This window comes from Myotis davidii, unplaced genomic scaffold (assembly GCF_000327345.1).
Source record: "Myotis davidii unplaced genomic scaffold, ASM32734v1 scaffold663, whole genome shotgun sequence".
In the NCBI taxonomy this organism is placed as follows: domain Eukaryota; kingdom Metazoa; phylum Chordata; class Mammalia; order Chiroptera; family Vespertilionidae; genus Myotis; species Myotis davidii.
The window spans coordinates 3,109,108-3,130,989 of record NW_006295816.1 but is presented as its reverse complement, the minus strand read 5'-3'; the positions used below and the strand labels follow the sequence as shown (position 1 = coordinate 3,130,989).

General features: G+C 62.6%; 1 protein-coding gene across 3 annotated transcripts in view; it reads left to right on the top strand.

Moving 5' to 3' along the window:
• Positions 1 to 21,882, top strand: part of POC1A (POC1 centriolar protein A) — a 36,889-nt gene that overhangs the window by 8,991 nt on the left and 6,016 nt on the right. For 2 of the 3 annotated variants that reach the window (XM_006770480.2, XM_006770479.2), the window contains 4 exons: positions 2,932 to 3,065; positions 5,248 to 5,316; positions 7,323 to 7,418; positions 17,973 to 18,113. In XM_006770480.2, the coding sequence (XP_006770543.1) occupies positions 2,932 to 3,065; positions 5,248 to 5,316; positions 7,323 to 7,418; positions 17,973 to 18,113 (440 nt within the window). The remainder of the gene's footprint in view (positions 1 to 2,931; positions 3,066 to 5,247; positions 5,317 to 7,322; positions 7,419 to 17,972; positions 18,114 to 21,882) is intronic. The other variant, XM_015568358.1, reaches the window with a different exon arrangement.

Sequence of the window (21,882 nt, the reverse complement as noted above, 5' to 3'; positions counted from 1 at the left end):
TTTCCAGAATTCACACCTGAACACGGGAAGGACACATCTGGACAAGGTGTGGGCGTGGGGTTCAGAGCAACACCCCACAAGCCTTCCTAGTGGATTCTCAGATGCTTGAGGACAACACTTTCTTGGGGTCATCAAAGTGACAGGCCTCCAAGAAGGGGGAGCGGGTGGTCTTAAAAGCACGTGGTGGAGGGGGCTCTGCACCCACGTCAGTGTCCTAGCTGCGTGACTTGAGAGGGTCGTGTCCCCTCTCGGCTTCCTGGGGCAACGATGGGGCCTCTCGCAGGTGGTGCTGGGAGGATAGAGCAGGTCCATGGAAGAGCTTGGGAAGTGCCAGGCCTGAAGCGGGAGCCAGGGGAGTCCGAGTGACCATGACAGTGATGCTGCTGATGCTGGTCTGTCTCAGTCTGGAGTTAGGAGGTCTGGTGTCCTTGCAGGCCCGCCTCCGTGGTCAAGACCTGCAGTACCCTGCACGACCACCAGGTGGCAGGGCCAGCCACAGGAATCGATGATTTTCTCCACAGAGCCCTGGGGTTTGTCACTGATGATGCCCATTTCAGAGGCTTCTAGAACAGAGCTGCAGTGGGGTCTGCCCTCTACTGGGAGGCCACACCTCTCTCCCCTCCCGGCTTAGAGGCCTTTCTTCCGCTCCAGGCGACGTTGGGGAAGGTGGGCAGGCACAGAGGAGCCCTGGGCGTCAGCGGCAGGGCTTGGACAGGGAGAGTGGGGAGGTGCGGGTTGCGCAGGCTGCCCCCGTCTGTGAAGGGGTGGCCACAGTGCCCTCGGTACGGGGTCCTGAGGATGGTCATGCAGTACTGGCAGCATGGCTGGGGAGGCTGGGCCCACCTCTGATGGGTCAGGAGCCTGGTGGTAGGGGCAGCAGTGGACATCCATTGGGGAAGGCCTTGAATGCCATGCACTGGCCCAGTTCCAAAGGTGCAGGCTGGCTGCAGCGCTGGGACCCCCGTCCCTGGAGTGAGGGATGAGAGGCACGTGAGGACCAGTGCTGAGAGCTGCGTGGCAGGAAGCAGTGAGCCTGGGTGGCAGGTGGGTGGGCTGCCCATGCCCGATGTCCGAGTGGGGGCCGAGCATCAGCGGAGCAGGGTCAGGCGGGCTGGGTTTGGAGCAGAGGTAGGAGCCAGTGCTGTGGGTGGAGGGGCCAGCTGGGACCGGGGATGTAGCATGAAGAGGGCTGAGGCCCCATCCTGGGCCCCTGCGACTGCGGGGCCACGGAAGACAAGCCCACAAAGCACCCAGAGGAAGGGGTGCGGGCCCCTCTCCCAGCAGGAGGGCTGAGGAGGCAGAACCAGGGGGAGCAAGCGGGTGTGCAGTGGGCGATCAGGAGGGGGTGGCACAGAGCAGTCGGGGAAGGTGGAGGGTGCTGTGGAGAGGTCCCTGGGTCCTAGGGAGCAGGCTTGGTGGTGGGGGTGGGGGAGGTCAGCTGCTGGCAGGGCTGGGGACTCGGGTGGCCTCAGGGGCCCAGGCCCGAGGGACCCTGGGGGAGGTTTCAGCCGGGCTCTGCTGCTGCCCTTCCCTCTTGTACCAGCGCCACTCGGGGAGCCCAGCATCGTGTTCCCTGCCGCCTACTGTAGGTCAGAGGCTCCGGGGAGCTTGGGGTACCCCGCAAACAACCAAATTCCCTCGGAGCTTTGGGCAGGGTACGTGGTGATGTTCACAGGGCAGCAAGCCCATCCCCCCACCCTAAGCGCCAGGAGAGCCTGGTAGCTGGGGGGCCACCCTCTTTGTTGCTGGAGGGACCTGGCCAATCAGCCCCCAGACAGCTCCGTGGCAGTACCTTCTCCCGAGAGGCTCTCTCCTGCCCAGAGGGAGGCTGATTCCCTAAGAGGGACTCCTGGTGCCTGGCAGCAGCCACCTGCGCGGTGCTGTCCCTGATGCCTAGGAAACCCTGGGGGAGGTTTTAAGGACACAGTGACAGCCAGGGCACCCCGGTGACGAGGGAACACCAGGCACTCCTGAGTGGGCTTTGGGCACGTGAGGATGTTGGCTCTATTGGGAGAATGCCGTTCACGACACTGTGTGGCCAGCTGCCCCATGGTCATGCTCCCCGCAGGGCATGTCTGGCCGCTGGGTGGATGGCCCTGTGGCTGGAGGAGGGAGCTGGTGTGTTTGTCCTGGGGGAGGCTGCGGCGCTCTGGTTCCCCAGCTGAGCAGGGAGTCGGCAGGTGCCGGGCCTGGGAGCGCCCGCCCCGCGGAGGTGGGCGAGGCCCATATGTGCGGCCCACACTAGCTGTTCAGACATGTGGCCAGCAGTCCCCGCCCCAGAGCCACAGTGTGCTTTGTGGCTTCCAGGCACGTGCAGGCCCGTCACCCCATGACAGGCTTGGGGGTCAGCAGAGCAGGGCTGCTCCCCGTCTCACAGGGGCAGTTTGAGGCTTGCCCACGGCCATGCAGCGCGAAGCTGTGAATCTGGGTCTGCAACTCAGGGCCCGAGTCTGGCTTCTGTCCATCCCACGCTGGGCTCCTGGCACCAAGTTGATTCTAGTCATCGGCTTGCCCAGGCCCCGAGGGCTTGGCCTGCCCTCGCTGGAAGCGTGAGCTAGAGCTCCGAGTCCCCGTTCTCTGTCCCCTGGGCCTCAGCCCCCCAGGTGTGGTCACGGGGTTTTACCGCAGCTGTGCAGCCAGCCGTGCCCCTTGGCTTGGCCTCTGAGACCGAAAAGGCTGGTCAGAGGCAATGCAGTCTCCCCACTCCAGCCAGCTTGTGGGCCCTTCCCCACCAGCCCTGTGAGGTGTCCACGGGACATTCACGGGTCGAGCAGCTGTCCTGGAAGGCCGATGGGGCTCCCCAGAGCTCCTCTGAGCGGGGCCACCCCGGCCCAGCCTCGGGTGGCCCTGATTGGCCCTGATGGCCCGTCCTCAAGCCTCAGCAGGGCCCCGGGGCCTCCCAGCCACGCCTGACGAGTGTCCCTTCCCCAGTGCACAGTGCTGCTGTGAACGCCCTCTCCTTCCACCCGTCGGGAAACTACCTGATCACAGCCTCCAGCGACTCGACCCTGAAGATCCTGGACCTCATGGAGGGCCGGCTGCTCTACACGCTCCATGGGCACCAGGTGAGGGCCGGCCTGCGCAGCGTGGAGTGGGGCCGGTGGAGGCGGCAGTTTCTGTGGTCCCCTTGCTGCCTGGGCAGTGGGGTGAGACGCAGGAATGGGTTTGCCCCATCAGACCTCTGACCCCCATCAGTGCTGGGCCTGGCCTGCAGCTGAGTAGGGACTCGACTCGGGAGCTCAGTCGGGGGGAGGGGCAGGTGGCATCTGGACGTGGTTGTCAGACTCCCCCTGGGCTGGCTGAGTGCCGCTGTCCCCTCAGGACCTCAGGCATCTCTGTCCCGCTGGAGTGGAGCCTGGAGCCGCTGCCCTGCTGGCCTCGGGGTCTCTGGGGTCTCCAGGCTCTGCAGGCACCGCTGCCCTGGGAGACTCAAACGGCGAGTGGGAGGGAGACCTGCACATCCGTGTGGGAGCTCCTGGGCTCCAGGGTGGCTGTGTGGGGCGGCTGTGCGGGAACTCCTGGGCTCCAGGGCGGCCGTGTGGGGTGGGCTCCACACCTGAGTGGGGCTTTGCCCGGGGTCTGCAAGTCTGCTTGCAGTGCCCCTAGGAGCCCCGCCCATCAGGTCTCCTTCCCAGGGCCTGAGTCCCAGAGGCCAGGCCTGGTATCTGAGGGCCCCGGGCTGGCTGGGGGTGCAGTGCCCTCCCTGAACTCTGCAGCCTTCTTGTGCCACCTGCCCGGGCCCGGCCAGAGAACAGGAGGAAAGGGAGTCCCTGCTCCTTGCTGTGTCCAGGACAGACGTGGGGTCAGGACTGCCCAGGAGCCTCCTCCCCCAGCTCCCCTCCCTGCAGCAGGAAAAGCCCGAGAGGGCGGGCTCCCACCCACCGCGCTGCCCTCCGAAGCCGTGTCCCCGAGCCAGGCCCTGGAGCCGTGTGGCACGCGGGGAGGCAGTGCCCTGGAAATCGAGGCCTATTTTTCTGTATTTTCAGAAGCATCTCAGGCCGTGCTCATTTGGTTTCGGTCCCAGAGCTATTTGGGAGAGGGTGGTGGGCGGGGTGTGGGTGGAGTTAAATCTGGTGTTTGTGGCTGTGCAGTTGGTGTTCGTGTCGCTGTGGAGTGACTGAGTGGCACAGGGACCAGTGGCATATGGTTCCACGCGCCCCAGCTGGCCCACAGTGCGGGCAGGCAGCCGCCGCTGAGCCCGGACCCCACCCAGGGCTGCTGTCTGTGCTGGGAGCTTGGTCGTGGTGCAGTCACAGGCTCAGATACAGACCCACCGATGTTCCTGCAGCTTGTGCACACGGGGCCTCGCTGGGCCGGGACAGTGGCCACCAGGGACCTGGCCTGCGGGGGGTGAGGCAGCAGTGTGACTGGCCTGGGCATGTGGGCCGCCTGGGCTGCTCCAGTGGGAGGGCAGGTCATACCTCCTGGCTTGGATAACCAAGAGGGGGAACAGCCCTGGCTGGTTTGCCTACAGACCCGAGGGTTGCAGGTTCAGTCCCTGGCCCCGGTCGGGGCAAGTGTGGGAGACAACCAGTCAATATGGCTCTCTCACCTCTCTCTGTCTCCCTCCCTCCCTCCTCTCCCCCCCCCCCCCCCCTCCCCCTTTCCCTTTTACTCTCTCTAAAAATCATTGGAAAAAATATCCTCTTGGTGAGGATTAAAAAAGGGGGGCGGCGGGACAGCTCATTAGTTTCAACATAACCCAGCTGTTGGCCTGGCCTCTCACCGGCCTGCAGCCCACGGTTGAGGCTGGGAGTGGATGTCCTTGCCATGGCCAGGAGAGAGCCTCTGCGTTCTAGGGCAGCTGCTCCGCCCAGAGGTCCTCCTTGCTGACAGGGCCACCCCGGGACATATAGTCACTAAGCAGACGCTGGCGAGCGGGTGCCGGAGCCTCCCGGGGGGTTGGCAGGAGGAGGGTCTGAGTGCGGGTCAGAGGCCAGAGCACCCGCCGCCCAGGCTGCGATTGGTCGCTGCCTCTCGGGCTGATGGCCTCCGTGGGAAGTGGGGACAGTGGTGCCAGCCCAGCGTGGCTGCCAGGGTGGGCTGTCCTGCTCATTCCACAGCCCGTGACCTGCCTTTGTCCTGGCAGAGGTCTTAGGGTGGCGCTCATGCCCGGGTTGGGGAGCGAGGCCGAATGAGGCCCTCAGCCCTTTGTCCCGTGGCTGCGGTCGCTCAGCTCCAGGTTTCTTGCTGTGCTTCTGGAATCTAGGGTGACCTTTGCGTGTGTGCTTTCTCGCTTGTTCGCAGGGTCCGGCCACCACTGTCGCCTTCTCCAGGACAGGGGAGTACTTCGCTTCTGGCGGCTCCGACGAGCAGGTGCGTAAGGAGCGGCCTGGATCTCGCCGGTGCTGACCCACGGGCGGTGCTGACCCACGGGCGGCTGGGGCGGCTCGGGAGGTGGGGCCAGCGCTCCTGGTGGCTTTCAGTGGCCACCAAGGCCGGAGCTGGGGCAGGTGCTCAGACCCAGGGCCCTCACCTCCCCACAGCAGGTGCCGGCCCCGTGGGAAGGTCTCAGGACGCTCACCACTCACACCAGCCTGGGGGCCTGGCTGCTGCCACGGAAGAGCTAAAACAAAGCTTTAAACCACGTCTTTCTCCTGATCATGTGTGAATAATGAGGTCATTAGTGGGTGCTTACTGCGAGCCGGGAGCGGAGGCCATGTGGCCAGAGCTCGGCCTCACTTAGTCCACACGGCAGCCTGTGGGCGGCCCTCTCATTCCCCATCCTGTGTGTGGTGAGGAAACAGTTTCAGCAGCGCTGGGGTGCCCTGGGGCCCCCACTTTGTGGTCGGCGCCCTTGCCTCCTGGCCCGCCTGCGTGCTGTTGGTGGGGGAGGGCGGGGTGTGTCAGCATTTCCAGACTCCAAGGCTGCAGAGGGCACGTGTGAGGAGGGCCTGGCCTGCTAGTCACTCTGTGAGCTGAGGCCCTGGGGTCCGCCCCAGGCCTGGCACCTGGGAGGCCTCGGGGGCATTGATGACTCCGCCGTGGGAAACCCCTCCAGGTTCCCAGGCGGCCGGCTGTGCAGGGAGGAAGGCGGCCATTCTGAGCCACTCCTCACCTGGTGGGTTGCCCAGGAGGCCTCTCTGATGCCGGTCCTCAGCTCTGACCGTTCAGCCACCCTCCCAGGGAGCCCAGCTCCAGCCCCGTGGACCGGTCGGTGTTGGTTGTGTCTCTGCCAGGAAATCGGGGTTGGGGGCGGGGGGACTTCTGGCACAGCTCAGGTAAGGGACGGCAGGCGTCTTCCCAGACCTGCCCTGCGCCTGTGCGAACCACGAGGGAGGAGGAAAGCAGAGGGGACCCCGAGCCTTCCCTGGGCGGGGAGGCCTGGCTCGTTGCATGGGAGGCAGGAAACCAGGCCAGTGAGTTCACGGCACATAGCAAGTCCTGGTGAGGACGGCACCGGTCCAGGAGGCAGCCAGTAGCACGCAGGGCTTCTGTCTGCACTGGCCCGTTCCTGGGCAGCTGCTGCCTCCCTGGTCGGTTCTGAGAGCCTCAGGGTGACCTCTGCCAGCATCCCTTCCTGTCCTGGTGGCCCTTTTGCTGCTGGAATTGGCTCAGCAGTGGGTTGCCCGGGGCACATTGAGTTTGCATCTTATGTGGATACCGTGGCCGCTGACCTGGAAGTGGGCCTACCCGAGGGCAGCCACACGAGGCTGACACCCTCCAGCAGGGGGCGCCCTTGCTGCCCGGGAGCCTCTAGTCATGAAGGTCCTCGCAGTGGGAGGTGAGCTAGAGCGGGTGTTACCCACTTCTCCCTGGTGCCAGTGTCTGTGCTGAGCTGTGAGCCTCCTTGCAGCCCTTGAGGTGGGAACTAGGATCGTGCCCTTTTCACAGATGAGGAAACTGAGGCACAGAGGGTTGAGTCCCTTGCCTAGAGTTGGGTACAACCGGGATCTTCACTCCCTATGGTCTGGGCTGGAGTCCACATGCCCACCACTTCTCATGGCCGCAGGCCAGGCCACCGCTCTTGGAACCGCTGTTTTAGTGGGGAGACAGGATGAGGAAAAGGGGCAGATGAAGCAGCGACGCTGGTGCTCTGAAGGAAGTCGGGGCCCTGGTGAGAGTTAGCAGCGGCCAGGACGCCCAGTCCGGGGACCAGCAAGTGCAGAGGCCTCGTGATGGCCCGCCCAGGTCCCCGCCAGGCCTGTCCAAAAGGCCTGCTCTCTGTGGAGGTGGGGCAGGTCCCAGAGTTGAGTTGGGGTGTCAGGTGGGGATCACTGTCCTGCCTCTGGCCCAGAGCTAGGGGGTGGCCTGCGGGCCCATCTTCTCCAGGAAGGAGTGGCGAGGGTGTCTCCCCTAATTCTGTGTGCTTGTCTCGGCAGGTGATGGTCTGGAAGAGCAACTTTGATGTGGATTATGGAGACGTCACGAAAGGGCAGAGGCTTCCGGCCGCGCTGGCCAGCTCCTCCAGGAACCTGGTAAGTGGCCTGCAGGCGGGTTTGAGCCTGGCGGCCTGGGTCTCGGTGAACTGCATTGGCCTCGGAGACCGTGGGGGTCAGAGGCTGGTCACGGACGGGACTAGTAAGACTTGTCATTTAGCGAATACACTTCAGCCCTCGTGGTGTTGCTTTGTTTCATATCTGGGGTGAGCAGCCAAGGCGGGAGGGCCGCAGAGCAGGCCGGCTACTGGGGCCTGGGCAGCCCACTTGGCAGGCTGTTGCCATGGCACCCACTCCTGTGGGGGTGAGGCCTGAGGCACGAGACCATGGCACCCCCGGTTCCTGGAGGGTGCGGGCTGAAGCCACAGCTGGGCCCTGTGGCTCTCACTTCCTTTTGTTTAAACCACGGAAAGGAAGTTCCTCAGCTACAAGCCATTTCAGCACCGTGGTTGGTAAGAGGGCATTCCGTGTTCCTGAGTTAAAATAGGCAATGCTATTTGGGGGGGAAACTGATAGCTGATAAGCCTCGCTGAGTGCGGGTGCATTCAGCTTTGGCTGAAACCCACACTGAAGCTGAGGTTGCGAGCCGGGGGGTCTTGGGCTCCAGTGGCCGCAGGCCGGGAGCTCCTCCTGGCCCTGGAGGCAGCGTGGCCTCTCCCACCCCCGGAAACTGGCCTGGACAACAGGAAGCAGCTTGTCCAAGGCCCAGCGAGCCAAGGCTGCCCAGAATAGAACCGGGAGGCCTGGTCCCTCCAGCCTTGGGCTCCGCTAGGGACCCTTCCCCACACTCCTGCCCTTCCCTGCCCCAGCAAGGGAAGGACCCCACACCCCTCTTCTTGGACAAGCTGCGGGGCCTCTCGCCCTTCAGTCCTGCTCAGAGATGAGGTGGGGCCTGGTCATCTGGGAAGAGGCCTGTGGGCAGGGAGGCAGCAGGACACGGCAGGGTGGGCATCCCCACAGGGGGCTCAAGTGGAGGGAAGCATGTGGGCTCTGGGGTCTGAACCCTGCAGTGTGGTTCCAGGCAAAGCCCCCCCTTCCCTGGCCTGGGTTTACGGTGAATAGCAAACAGGACCTCTAGGAACTGGCTTTTTTCAGTGAAGATCTCGCTCCAGCCCACAGACCAGAGGTTGTCCTTGCCCTTCCCAACCGTGGGCGGCTGCACGGGGTCAGGCCTAGTGAGTGGTGTGGCTGCCAGGGGCTTCTCTGGAGCCCATGAGCACCATCGCTGTGCCCCCCTCCCCCCTCTACCCTCCCAGCTCTCGAATCTGTGACCCCACCCCCAGCTCTGCGTACTCCAGGCCTTGGCCCTGAAGCCGCATGAGTCACGCCCGGGCATTTGAGGACTGTAGGAAGCCCATCGGGCCAGGTGCTGGGTCTTGACTTCCTGACGGTGGGCTTGTTAGAGTGTGGCAGTTAGAAGTCAGGGAGGCAGACAGGGCGGACAGCCCCCTGAGCCCGGGGCAGCCCCCCGGCCTGGACCCCCGCCCAGGACCTGGCTCCGAGGCGTTCAGCTCCTGTTGGAACCAAGGCCGTCTCTGAGCCTGCTCTGAATGGGGCCCTGTTCACTGTGGAGCTATTTTCAACCTCGGGGGAAATTCACAGCTTATTTTTAGGCGCTTTCCATGTTGAAAAGCAAAAGCCATTTCCCAGCCCTTCAGAATGTGAATAATGGGTCTCACTTTCTCCCTTTTCTTGGCCGAGTTGTGGTGAGGGTTTCTTTGCTGTGGTTGGGGACCTCTCTGCTTGGGGGGCTGCAGAGGAAGGGCTGAGGGTGGGCAGGAAGCTGTGAGGCTGGAGCGAGGTTGGAGGGTTCTGAGCAGGAGGCTGCCGGAGGGGCTGTGGGGCCCGTGAGCATCCGTGCAGCCGGTCCTCGGTCCTCGCCGCTCACTCCCTCCTGCTCTCTGCTTCGGGGCCTGTCCCTGCGGCCCAAGGACCACGTGTCTTGGCTGACCGTGACTTTGGCACCTGCCCCTCAAGTCCCAGCTGCCACAGGACTGATTCTGCCTCAACCACGGAAGCATTTAAAATCACTTCGAGTAGCAAAGTCTCGTCTATTCCGATTTGTTCTCGCCCTCCCTCCACACATCTCTGAGCCCATTATGCAACTGGGGAGGAAGGCTGTGGGTGGGGGGAGTATGGGATTCTGGGTAATTCAGGAAAACTGAACACCCACTCGGTAAGTTCTTGGGGCTGGCTGTCCTCCAGTGCAGACAGCAACCTCAACTTCTAGGGCGAGGCCCTGTCTCCTCACCTCCCTGCTGACCTCCCACCCGGTGGCCCATGCCAGCGGCCTTGGCCCCGTGCCTGGCACCTGGCAAGTGCTCAGCATTAGCTATTTTTAAAATGTTCCTTTTCCTTCCTCCGTCCCATCAAGAGCGGATGACTCCTACCCCCAGTCAGGGTGACAATGTGTTCAAACCTAGGGGAGACCCGCAGGCCACTGCTCCTCCTGCCCGGGACGTCTCCGGGCCTCAGGGCGGAGCCAGCCCTGGAGGAGGAGGCCTCCGCCTCCCTGAGGATGGTCTGTTTCTGCTTTGGGCTCCTCTGGTTCTGAGGGTGGAGGCTCAGCCACGCCTGCACCCTCACTTCAGCTCCCGCGCTTTGTTCTGGGGTGCTGCACAGGCCGGTTCTGACGTAGGGGTTCTCGGGCCCGGACCTGCCTGTGCCGAGGCTCTGGGGTCTGAGGAGCTGGCGTCGAGGCGAGGGGAAGGCCCGCTTCCTGCCGCGCGTAGACCTGCTTCCTCCGGAGCGTGGTGGACGCGGGTCCCTTACTGACAACGGAGGGTTCCGGTTGGGCTGCTGTCCATGGAGAGACGTGGGTCGGTTTACATGTCTCAGAGAGGAGCCGCTCCTTCCTCCCCGCACTCCTGTTCTCCGCGTTTCTCAGACTGTTCCCGGGGCTCTTGGCAGCAGGTGCGTCCGAGGAAGCCACGCGTGCGGGCATCTCGGGAAAGTGTTGGTGTCACGGTCCCGGACTCCAGCACAGCGCCGGCCTCTGCACCTGGGCTCGGCCTCTGGGGCCGAGATGGGCCCCTGACGTGCTGGGCTCCGCCTGCTCGCACCTCTAGCTGAGGAGCGGCCCGCCAGTGCCCTGGTCCCTGGGAACGCAAGCCTGGTGAGAAGCAGTGGCCCCGCGCTGAAGCGCGGGCCCCTGGCGGCTTGTTAGAGCCCGGTCAGCTCAGTGAGGAGTCTGCGTCTCTAACAGGTGTCCCCTGCCAGCCACGGCTGCTAGAAGGCAGCCTGCCCACTGTGACATGATGCAGAGGCAGAGGGTGGGCAAGTCACTGGCACCTGAGTCTCCTTCCCTCTGTCCTCCCTCCCTGCCCCCTCCCTCCTTCCTTCTGTCCTCCTCCATGCTACTTTTTCAGACCCAGAAACCTGAAAATGGAAGAACAGATGCACAAGTGGAAGAGCCCCGGTTGCTTAAGTCTCACTGATTCTTTAGGCCCATCTTCCTGTTCCCCAGCAGAGCTACGCTCATCCTTCCCAGGTGGCACCTCCTCCGTGCAGTCTTCCCGGCATGGCCAGCAGCTGGGAATCCACCCCACCCCACCCCCAGGCACTCTGCTCGCTGGGCGGCCCCTCTGGAGGTGGTTACTCACAAGCCTCCCTTGTGTCCTGGGGCCGGGGGCTTGCTCTCCTGTGGTGCCCAGCACGTGTCTGGACCAGGATGCTCAGGACGTCAGTTCAGTGGACACGAGCCTGTGGGGAGTGTGAGCCTGCGGGCAGCGTGGGGAGCGTGAGCCTGAGGGCAGCGTGGGGAGCGTGAGGCCTGAGGGCAGCGTGGGGAGCGTGAGCCTGAGGGCAGCGTGGGGAGCGTGAGGCTAGGGGCAGCTCTGGCTCTATCCTTTGGCATTTTGAGGGTCCCCTGACGGAAGGGACTTTCTTGCCTGGTTTGTTGGGGAGCAGGTGGCATGGGGTGGTCTGAGCAATGGAGGGTGGTGGAATATGCGTTTCTGGACGAGAAGTTTCCGTCCTTTTCATTGTCAGTGGGGATAAGCCCTTTGCAGCTTCTGTCTTCCAGATTGGATGGCAGCCTGGCCGTGTGGTGTAGGGAGCTGGGTGATTCTCGTGTGTATGTTCTCATTGGTTACCATGGAAAAATCAGAATAGACGGTTTCCATGGAGATTATCTTTAACTGAGTTTCTTTGAAGGTGCAGACATTGCTGCAGGTTCACTGGACGCTCAGGTGCCCTCGGGGCTTGCTCTGTGGCCGTGTCTGGGCTGCTCTGAGCACGCGTGGATTCGGGCAGGTCTGCCTCCTGTGCTTGAAGAGGCCAGGATGAGCGGGATGACCCTGTGCCTCAGCTTCCTCTTGGGGTCCCACTGCGCCAGCTCAGCTCTGCAACCATCCAGATTGCCCGGAGCCTTTTTTATTTTTATCAAAACAAAGCAAAAAACCACATTGTGGAGATTCCTGCGCGAGCACGATGGAGAGAGCAGTATTAGGAACCCCATGCACCCCTCTCTAGCTGCAGCACTTCACCATGCATTTCGTCGCCTCCTACGTTTTAGGAGAGTTCGAGTATTTTCATTTGGTCCCAGATATATTATTTTACCCCAAATAAAGTCATTTCTTGGTTATATAACTGCAGTGCTCTTATCACCTCCAACAAAATTACTAATTCCTTAGGACCAGTGCCTAGTCCATATTCACATTTTCACATTGTGTCACATAGGAGATGGGAGACCTCGAGAACACCTGCTCCCTCCCCACCGAGGTCCTGTGGTCAGAGATGCGCTGTCCCGGCTTAGGGGGCTTAGGGCGTGGTTGGGCTGGGGGCTGGGGGAGCTTCAGGCCCCCCACCCCCACCCCCATCCTCCAGGACAATTGTGACTGTGAGCCCCAGGAGCCCTTGTTCTAGCGAAGATGTGCCCGCAGGTGGCCAGCTCCTGCCAGCTGTCGACGGGGGCAGCATCCGCTGGGGGCGCTGTTTCTCTTCGCTGCCTGCGGGGGAGGATGGAGAGGTGATGTAACCTGAGTTCACCCAGCTTCATGCTGCTTTATTTTCTAGGACACAGGGAGGCTGTGAGACCCGGGGATGCCCTCGGGCAGCGGGGGTGAGGCTCTGGCTCCTCTGCGCCCACGTCTCTGCAGGGGAGGCAGGGCCAGTGGGTTATCTGCCTTGGCAGGCTTTGCTCACGTCCTGAGATGCTGCACAAAATAGGAACTGCCAAGCTTGGGAGCAATGCCCGGTGCGGTCAGTGCCTCTATCGCTCTCCATTGAACTAAGTGCAAGGAGAGTTTAAAATAGCCAGCCTTTGTTCCCGAGGTTTTAACAGTTCAACTCCAGCAGTTCCACTGAGCTGTCTTCAAGTGGGTCTATAAATAAACGCCAACGCTCCTCTCTGTCCCCGAGAGCTCCCCTCCGCGTCTCCCAGAGAGGCCGCTCTGCTGCTCATCTTCGTGAGAGGCCTCCTCTGGGGGGCAGCCGCACACTCCCCTCCTGAGCCACAGTCCCTGAAGGAACCACACAGAGGTGTGACCCAGCAGGGGGTCACCGCAGAGGTCAGCGCCCCTGTCAGGTCAGCGCCACACAGAGCTAGCCCTGTTGGCACGAGCCGCCTCCGTGGTGTCCAGGCAACCACGCATGACCTCACCCCACTTGTGAGAAAACGCCAGGCAGACCCAAATGAAGGGACATGGGGCCATACATCTGATCAGTACTCTCCCAAAGTGCCAAGGTCACATTACAAGGTCATGGAGGAACTGACATTGCAGCAAGCGGAGGAGAAGCCACTGAGCGTGGCCTGAGGGCCTGGTCGGGTTCTGGGCCAGTGGGATCCAAGGTCGTTCGTAGGAAAGCTGGGGGAGTCCAGTGGGGCCCTCGGTTTGGCTGATGCCATTGACCCGGGGTTGATTTCCTAGGTGACCATTATCCTGATGGTTATGTGAGATGTTAATACTGGGCACACCTGCCCAGCCAGTGCGGCTCAGTGGCTGAGCATCAGCCTATGAACCAGGAGGTCACGGTTCTATTCCTGGTCGGAACACATGCCCGGGTTGTGGGCTCAATCCTCAGTAGGGTGCGTGCGGGAGGCAGCCGATCAATGATTCTCTCTCATCGTTGACTTCTATCCCTTTCTCCCTCTCCCTCTGAAATCGATAAAAACATATTTTTTTAAAAAACTGGGGGAACCTGGGGGAAGAATAGATGACAATTCTTTACCACTTTTTGCAGCTTTTTCCTAAGCCTAACATTAGTTTAAAGGGGTTTAATTTTTCAAAAAACCTACAGTCAACACATGGGCCTGATCAGAAGCCTTGAGCTCCTAGTGTGGCAACCTCAGCCTCGATGGGGGACCGAGGTGCTTAGCGCCAGCGGCAGTGCCCTCGGGCATGTGTGTAACTGAGCCGGGCAAGGGCCGCCCTCACAGAACAGGTGGTGGTCCGCGGGAAGCACCCTGCACATCTGTGCACTCGCTCAGCCAGCAGGCTGGCTCCGGAGGGCACAAGCAAGGTCGCCAAACAAGTTGAAGGTTTAAAGAAACCAGAATCCGTCTTGGGTTCAGGGTTATGTTTAGAACCAGAAGTTTCCTCTTGTTGGACTCCAGGCGGGAACCCTAATTACAGGGCAAACAAGGCTGCCGTGAATCTAGTCCACAAGTCTGTGGGGCTACAGCACCAGTGTTCCTTTGAGCTCAGAGTTGAGAAAAGAGCCGTGTGTTTTCTGTGAGACGCTGGAGGTGAGGGGGAGCCCAAGTGAGTGCTCTGCACCCCGCTCCCTCGCCAGGGCCCGAGGAGTGAGCAGGGAGGCGGCCAGCGGGTGCTATTAACTTTCCATGAGGGCGATTGCCAAGGGCCCGGGCCCGGGGTGCCGACTGAGAAAGTTCTGGCCTCGAACCTCTGCGCCGCGCTTAGACTGACGGGTCGAAAGACTCCGTGGAAAAGGTCCCATCATGGGAGGGGTGTGTGTGTGTGTGTGTGTGTGTGTGTGTCCTTCCTGTTCTGCTTTGGCAAGAGTGACCTGCTTTGGTGTTCTAAGTGGGCAGTGGCCAGGCCCTCCCCGCCTGGTCTCTAAAGGAGGTGGCACCAGTGAGACGGCCCAGATCTCGGGCCTGGGCCCCTCCCTGTCCTCTCCGTGTCCCACACTCAAGCTGTGGACCTGTGCCTGGTACAGAGCTTGTTTCTGGAGCGGCTGGGCAGGGCGAGGGATTAAGAGAAGAGCCGTTTCTGCCTGGGGCAGGTGTTAATTACCACCCACCCGCCAGAGGGGTTCTGTCCGGTCAGCTCATGGCACCTCCATGGGAAGCTCCGGCCGCTCCTGGCTGCTGGCCAGGTGTGTGGCCCCTAAGCGGCTGAGGCCTGACGTCCACAGACCGGACAGCCCCTGCTGGGACATCCTCCCGGGACACCTCCTCCCCTGACAACTGGGGGGCGAGGCTTTGGGAATCAGAAGCTCTGAAGTGTGCCGCTGGCTCTGCTTTGGGAAGCTGTACCCCAGGCCCGTGTGGACCTCAGCGTGGGCCTTGCCCACTGGTGCTGGGTGTGAAGAGGTCATGGGCACTCGGTACAGAGTGGCAGCGGGCGGTGTCGTGTACTGTCATGTGGCCGGCAGATCGGGCTCCCAGGGGCGTTTCAGTTGTAACTGCATTTTTTGGAAAGCCAGGCTTAATAACATGTGAAGAGTCACAGCCGCCATGTTAAAAAGTGAGCACATAGGCATGTGATCACCACATGTCGGGTGTAGAGTGACTCCATCTCCAAAGTTCCCTCGTGCCTGCTGTGGCCCATCCACGGCCCCTCTGCAGCCGCGGCAGCTCCTGCTGTCCCAGGCCAGTGTGCGTTTCCAGCGCGTGTACGCAGGTCACACGGGTAGGTCTCTGGGTCTGCTCCTTTCCCCTTTGAGGCTCACCTGTGTTGTTACCAGTATTGGCCACTCCTCGCGGAGTAGCACACCCTCGCCTTCCTCTGCCTGTCACTGCAGCTCCACAGGTGTGTGCACGTGGGTTCGTGGGATTTTAGTCGTGACAGGCGCCACCGGGCAAGGCCCCTCCTACCCTTTGACGTTCAACAGGGTGCCGATGCAGTTTCCCTGATAGGGTGTCTTCCCACTCTTGCCCGCCATCTCATCTCTGCTTTATCTCGTATTTGCTAAGCTCTTGGGGAAGTGCCACATCTCGGTGCTGGAGTGCAGGTGCGAGGCCACGCTCCTGGCGGGCTGCGGGGCTGCGGGGCCCTTTGCCTGGGAGGTGTCACCGCACAGGCACGCTGCTGGGGGGCTTGGCTGTTGGAAGTGTGAGTGTTCGTGGAGGGCCTGTGCTGTGCTCAGCCCTGTGCCTGGCTGGCATTCTAGGAGGGCCGGGGGGGGCAGTGACCCAGAGTGTTAGACCCAGGGGCTGGGTGTAAGAGCAGCTGGGCCCATGGAAGCAAAACTGCCTGGTGTTCAGGAACTGCCTGTATTTGGGATTCGGACCCCAGCTGTCATTTCCTGGGTGACTTAGAGCAAGTTATTCACCCTCCCTGAGCCTGCTTCCCCACCTGAAAAATACGGATCCCGATGCCTGCTGTGAGGGGCCCTTGGACAGGTGGAACGAGGTGACGTGTGTGCATCGTGCCCCGTCGCTGGCAAGTTCACAGCAGCGAGTGCCTCTTCCCGTGCAGGCGGCCTGCGCTCAGGCTGTGGTGTCTGCTGAGCGTGGACGGGAAGCAGAGACAGGCCGAGTCCCGCTGAAGGGGAGGCGGGGACGGGGTGGCGTGGTCAGAGGAGAAGCCAGCTGCAGGCTCTGGGACTTGGGAGTGAGGCTTGAGGCTGGTGCCTCCCCACAGCCATGTCCTGTCTGAGCCTCAGTTTCCTTTGTTGTGAAAGCTCGGAGTAGATGGGAACGTGGTTCCCGCAGGCTGCCCCCCCACCCCACCCACTCCTATCGTCCCCCCACTGTGCCTCCAGCAACCAGTGCGGCGGGTTCTGGGCCGTTCTGCCGAAACACTCAGAACTTCACTCCTCCCCACGCAGCGAGTGCCGCCTGCACTCCTCGCAGACACCAGCTGTCGGTGCAAGGGGACAGCTCCCACTCCCTCTCGTGGCCCTTCCTGAGGGAGCCACGGGCCTCGTAACGGGACTTGGGCCCCGGGCGTGGTGGCCCAGCCTGTTGTGCCTGAAGATGAGCACGGCTCACAGCCCAGCCCGGAGGCAGGGCCCCCCCATTTCACAGGCAAGAAGGTGCAGGCCCCGTGGCCTGTCAGTATGAGCTCGCATGTCGCCAGGCTCTTCCTGGGAAACCGCCTGGGTCTGAGGGCCGTGGCTGAGGTGAAGGCCCATCGAGGCTTCTGGGATGACGCCTGGTGTTCAGGTCTGAGTGCACCGACCCCTGGAGGCGGGAATGGCCCAGCCCCGTGGGCTGAGGTCTCGCTGCGTGGCACAGCGCCCTCGCGGGCATGCAGGTCGCGGGTGTTGGACACAGTGCCCCTCTGTTTTCAAGAATCCCTCTGGCTTGTGTCTCACATTTAAGTTCTCATGAACCACCAGGGCCTGCATTTTCCAAGTTCAAATCCATATGCTCTCAAGAGTTTGTTATCTATGAGGTTAGGAGGCGTTCCTAATAAAGGAAAACACGCAGGTCGCCGGGGCTCCGTGGTGTATGGGCAGTTGGCCAGCTTGGAGCCCAGGGCTGTGCTGGGTTAGAGGGCAGAGGAGTGACGAGAGCTGGCAGGAGACGGAGAGGGACACACACGGTGGGTGACAGGCCGTCGGCAGGCCGGCATCGCTGCCTCCTGCTCCATGTCCTGGCCCTGAGAGGTAGCGCCAGGGGGGTGGGGGGCGGCCCAGGTGTGCAGGAGCTCAGAGGGCTTCTGATCCGGAGTGCAGGGCTGCAAAGGGATGGAGGAGGCCTGCTCAGAGCAGGGGAGGGGCTGTGGGCCCTCCCCACGCAGAGGCCCTCAGAGCTGGGTGTGAGGGTGCAGAGGCAGAGGGGAGCTGCGGGACGAGGCAGGCCCGCGCAGGGCGCCTTGTCGGGGACTGGAGTTTGCTTCCTAAGGTGGCGGAGCCCTGGAGGACTGGCCAAGCGTCCTGACGTGGTAGCGTTTGGATGCCCCCGAGCCCAGCATGGCTGCCTCAGTGGGTTGCTGGGGCAGCCGAGAGGGTGAGCCTCATCGAGCACATCCCTCCCACAGGGGGCAAGTCCACAGAGGGACTGTGGGTTCCCAGACCAAACTGGGGACCGACTGCTGTGTCCATGGGACAGTGGCTCGGGGGCCACCCCGTGGACCGGCACGAGTCTCCTAAAGCCACTTGCCCAAGTGTGTGGGCTTGGGGAATGACGTCTTCTGCATTTGGGGTCTGAAGGATCTTCGGCAGAAACCCCAGCCCTGTCAGGAGCAGCCCAGGGCCTCCAGCGCCTGAGGTCGCTCTCCGGCCCACCTGCTCCCCTCCTGCCCCTCAGCCTCCTCATTGGTGGTCGCTGCTCAGAAGGGGAGGCAACAGAGGGTGTGCCCGCGGTGGGGTCCCGCCTGTGGCCGTTCCTCCTGAACATTGGGATTCATTCCTCCGTTTGCTGGTGGTGGTCCCAGCCCTTCGGACGGGCGACCCACACTCAGTGTTCCCTCCACGCTCAGCCAGGACTGAGGGCTCCCCTCCTTTCGTTGTCTTTAGCCGGAAGTGGACTTCCACATCCCGGGCAGAGCCAGGAGCCAGGAGTCGGTGCAGAGCGTGCCGAGGGAGCCCGCCAGCACGCCGCAGGCGCTGACCAGCACGCTGGAGCACATCGTGGGCCAGCTGGACGTCCTCACTCAGGTAGGCCACGCCACCGTCACGTCCGCACGCGGCCGCAGTCAAGGCGGGGAGCCCCGGCTCTGGTTCGAACTGGCACTGCCCTCACCCTCGGAGCCACCTGGGTGTCTGTGAGGGGCGTGGTCGTGGGCTCTGCCTCCCGTGTTCGTGGTGAGCATTGAAGGAGGTGAGCCCGTGGGAGGTGTTGGCCTGTGCCTGGCCCTGGCGCGCTGTGGCCCTGACCACCCTCATCACAGGACAGACGCGGGCCCGCCCCGTGGAGCGTGCGTGGTCCGGCAGCTCCTAACAGCCTGTAGGGCAGTAGCTTCAGTACAGGGCCCTGGCCGAGGGAGCAGCCCGCCTGCAGGCTGGGGGCCCTGAGCACGTCCAGGCCACGAGCCAAGCCCCGCGTGGCAGGTGTGGGGCAGGTAGGGGTGGGGGTGGACAAGGCAAGGTTTAAAGGCCCTCAGGCCCCTTCCCCCCTTGGCTTCGGGTGCAGACCCCTCTCTCTCGGTTCAGCTTGGGTAGAGTGAGGGTGTGGGAGGGACGCAAAGGACCCTGAGTCTGTGACGAAATGGACACAGGGCCACGGCCTCATTCCTGCCTCTGGGCCTGGAGCGAGGGAGGAAGCCCCCTTGTGTCACACGGCCCCCAGCGTGTCCCAGTGTCCCAGCTGGGACTGCACACCTGGGCCCATGGAAGGAAGGGCAGGAGGGCAAGGCTGGTGTCGGTGGCGTCGGTGGGTGGGCGGGCCTGCGCTCATCGTCAGACATCTGGAGCCTGTAAGCCTGAGAAGGCCCGTGCCCGGAGGGGAGCAGGCGCTGAGACTGAACAGGCCCCCCCGACCTGTCCTGTCAGAGCTGCGCTGCCACGTGCTCTCTGCAGCCTTGTCGAGGGAGGGGCCGGGACTCCATTAGGACCTCGGAGGACAGACTTCGGAACTTCAAAGTCTGAAAAGATGGTTAAAAATAGCGCCCTTGGATCCAGAGGAGTAAAACGCTAAAAATGCTCGTTGCTGTGTTTGGGGTGCGCGTGGAAGGCTCGTTACGTGTTAGCAGTTGGAATGGTCGTAACTGAGAAGCTGGCTCCGGGAGTTGGCGAGGGTGGCCCGTTTGCTTCGAGACACCATGACCCCCCTCCCCACCCCCATGGTCCTGGCAGTTCCCTATTTGATGGGCTACTCAGGCGAGGCGTCTCGTCCACGCTGGTGGAAGGTGGCCTTGCTCAGTCCTCCAGGTGTGCCCAGACCAGCTTGTTGGGAAGGGATAGCGTGAGTCATCCACCCCCTGCCCCCCATGGTCCCCATGTCCTGTGTGTGCGTGTGTGTGCAGACTCTGCCTCACTTGCAGGCGGCATGTCACAGGCAGGGTGGTGGGTGCTGTTCGCACAGGAGCGGCCTCCACATGAGCACATGTGGCCACCTGCCCGGCCTGGCCCGGCCGTCCTCCTCCCGCACGGAGCCTCAGGCAGAGTCTCAGTCAGGAGAGACTCCCCTGTCAGAGCTGCTCCGGGAGCAGGGACTCGGCGTCTGACTCCAGCGGGTCCCAGCCCTGGCTCTTTGTGGCAGTTTGTCCACAGGCTCCCCTGGCTTTGCACATGCAGAAGTGCTGGGGGCTGGGTGGCAGCTCTGTCTTCCATCATCTGCGTTGTGACAGCCCCCCTCCCGGACAAGCTGCAGCGCAACGGCCCCGCCCGCCTGATGGGCTGGCGATGGCTGCCATTACCTCTGGGCCCTGGGAATGGTCAGGCGTCTCTGAGATTCTCCTGTGCGGCCCCAGCAGGCTCCGTGCGGGAGGAGGAGGGCGGCAGGGAGGAGGGGAGCGGGGACTCCAGGAGATTCGCTCTCGCTCTCCTGGGACCCCCATGCCCTCCAAGGAATGGCCAAGCCCAGGCATGGGAAGGGGCTGTGTGAGTACTGTGGTGAGACAGGCAGCCCCAAGCGGACCTGCATGGCTCTGAGCTGGTCCGGGGGACAGCTACGGGCGGGCCTGCCACCTCCCTGCTCTGCAGAGGGCTGTCCAGGCTGGCCTGACCCACAGTAGCCACAGCTGGATGGAGAAGCAGCAGAAGGGAGCTTTGAACGTGGGAGGACATGGCGTTTGGGAGAGCTGTCTGGGCCCAGCTGGTGTGTCCAGAAAACTGGCCACGGCAGGCCGTTTCCCGCCAATGGTTCACGGGGTCACAGCCTGGCCCGTCTGCTGCGCCACCTCTCCCAGGTCCAAGGAGCCACCACGCGTGTCTCTGACTCAGGACCGTTGTGTTTTATGAGGTCCTAGAAAAGGAAGCCTCGATACGGATGGTTGGACAGGTCAGCCTCTGAAGATCAGATGCAGAGGTGGCCACGGCCAAGGTTCCCGCGTGCGCAGCCCTGCTGGGACTCGCCTTGGCGTCAGAGCACAGCAGAGCCTGTGGCTGAGCAGTGACCAGCGCCCCACACCCTGGGGCCTGCCATCAGGCACTTGGCTCCCTGGGGGCCTGCGTGCGGCTGACACAGAGAGGAGCTTGAATGCAGCCAGTGTCGGCGGCATGGGGCTCGGGTCCTCCTGGTGCACAGTGCCCCACGGGCCCCGGAGCATCCAGTTTTCTAGGGTGGGGGCAGTGAACCCACTTTTATAGCTTCTCCTGTGGGGATGATGTGGAAAAGCCTTTGTTTATTTAAAAGGACCTGCTGTGAGGCCATGAGGAAGGTACATTAGTCAGGGTTCCCTAATCCCGTGGCTAATCCGCAATAGAAGATGGCGTCTGCTGCTTCCCACAGAGCTGACCTCCGCAGAGGTGGGGCTGGGATGCAAGCACGCAGAGAAGCCCTGTGCCCTGAGATCACGTGGGGCTCCAGGGACAGGCTCGTTGTGTGTTGTTAGCAGCAGACTGTGGGGCAAAGGGGCCCGTTAAAAAGACAGTTGTTGAGCCCAGAGAGATGAGGAGGAATTGCTTTAGAGGAGGAATCGGTTTTCTGTGCAGCAGCTGTGAGATCCTGGGCAAGGGAGCGTGTCAGGCGTCAGCACGAGGGGAGGAACAGCACTTCCTGGACTCCTGCCCCCCAGGGTGCACCCCCTTCCTGCGGAGGCCAGGAGTTTCCTCCCTCCCAGGCCAGCTGGCGGGGCCCCTCCAGCCTGCCCGCCGGTGTCTCCTCTCCAGCCCGCCAGGTCCCAGACCCCAGCTGGGGGCGTATTCTTCCCCAGCCAGGCGGGCTCGCCCGATGAGGGCTGCCTTTGGGCCTGGGCAGCTGGTTCAGGGCCTGCCCTCTGTCCCCAGGGCTCAGGCACTCAGCACTCAGCGTGCACCTATTGTGGAGGGAGCTGGGCTGGGAGCAGGCCAGTGGGGAGCAAGGAAACCTGCCCTGTGCTGCTGCCATCAGGCAGCGGCCGGAGGCTGGAGGGCTGGCCTTTGCCCCTGAGCTGGAGACCATAGTCACCCCGCTGAGGCTGAGAGGCAGTGGGCCAGCCCTGCTCGTGCACGCACACAAGCACAGACACGCAATGAGCGACAGAGCTGGAGCAGCCGGAGCCGGGCAGGCGCTGGGCCCAGCAGCCCCTTTGTTTTGATAGCTCACTAGGCCCCCCAGCAGAGAGAGCCCCTTTTATTGCATCTGTTTTAGATCTTCAGAATCCTAGTGAAGTCAAGCCATGCTGCAGGGGAGATTAATTCCACATTTTCCCATTTTTGCAATGAAACCAGAGGAAAGTTCGGCATTCTGTGTGGCACAGTCGAGATGGGCGTTGAGCCAGTGGCTGCCCCCAGGGTGTTTCTCTGGCCTCGCACCAGTGCCTGGTGATGCGGCTGAGTGACTGTG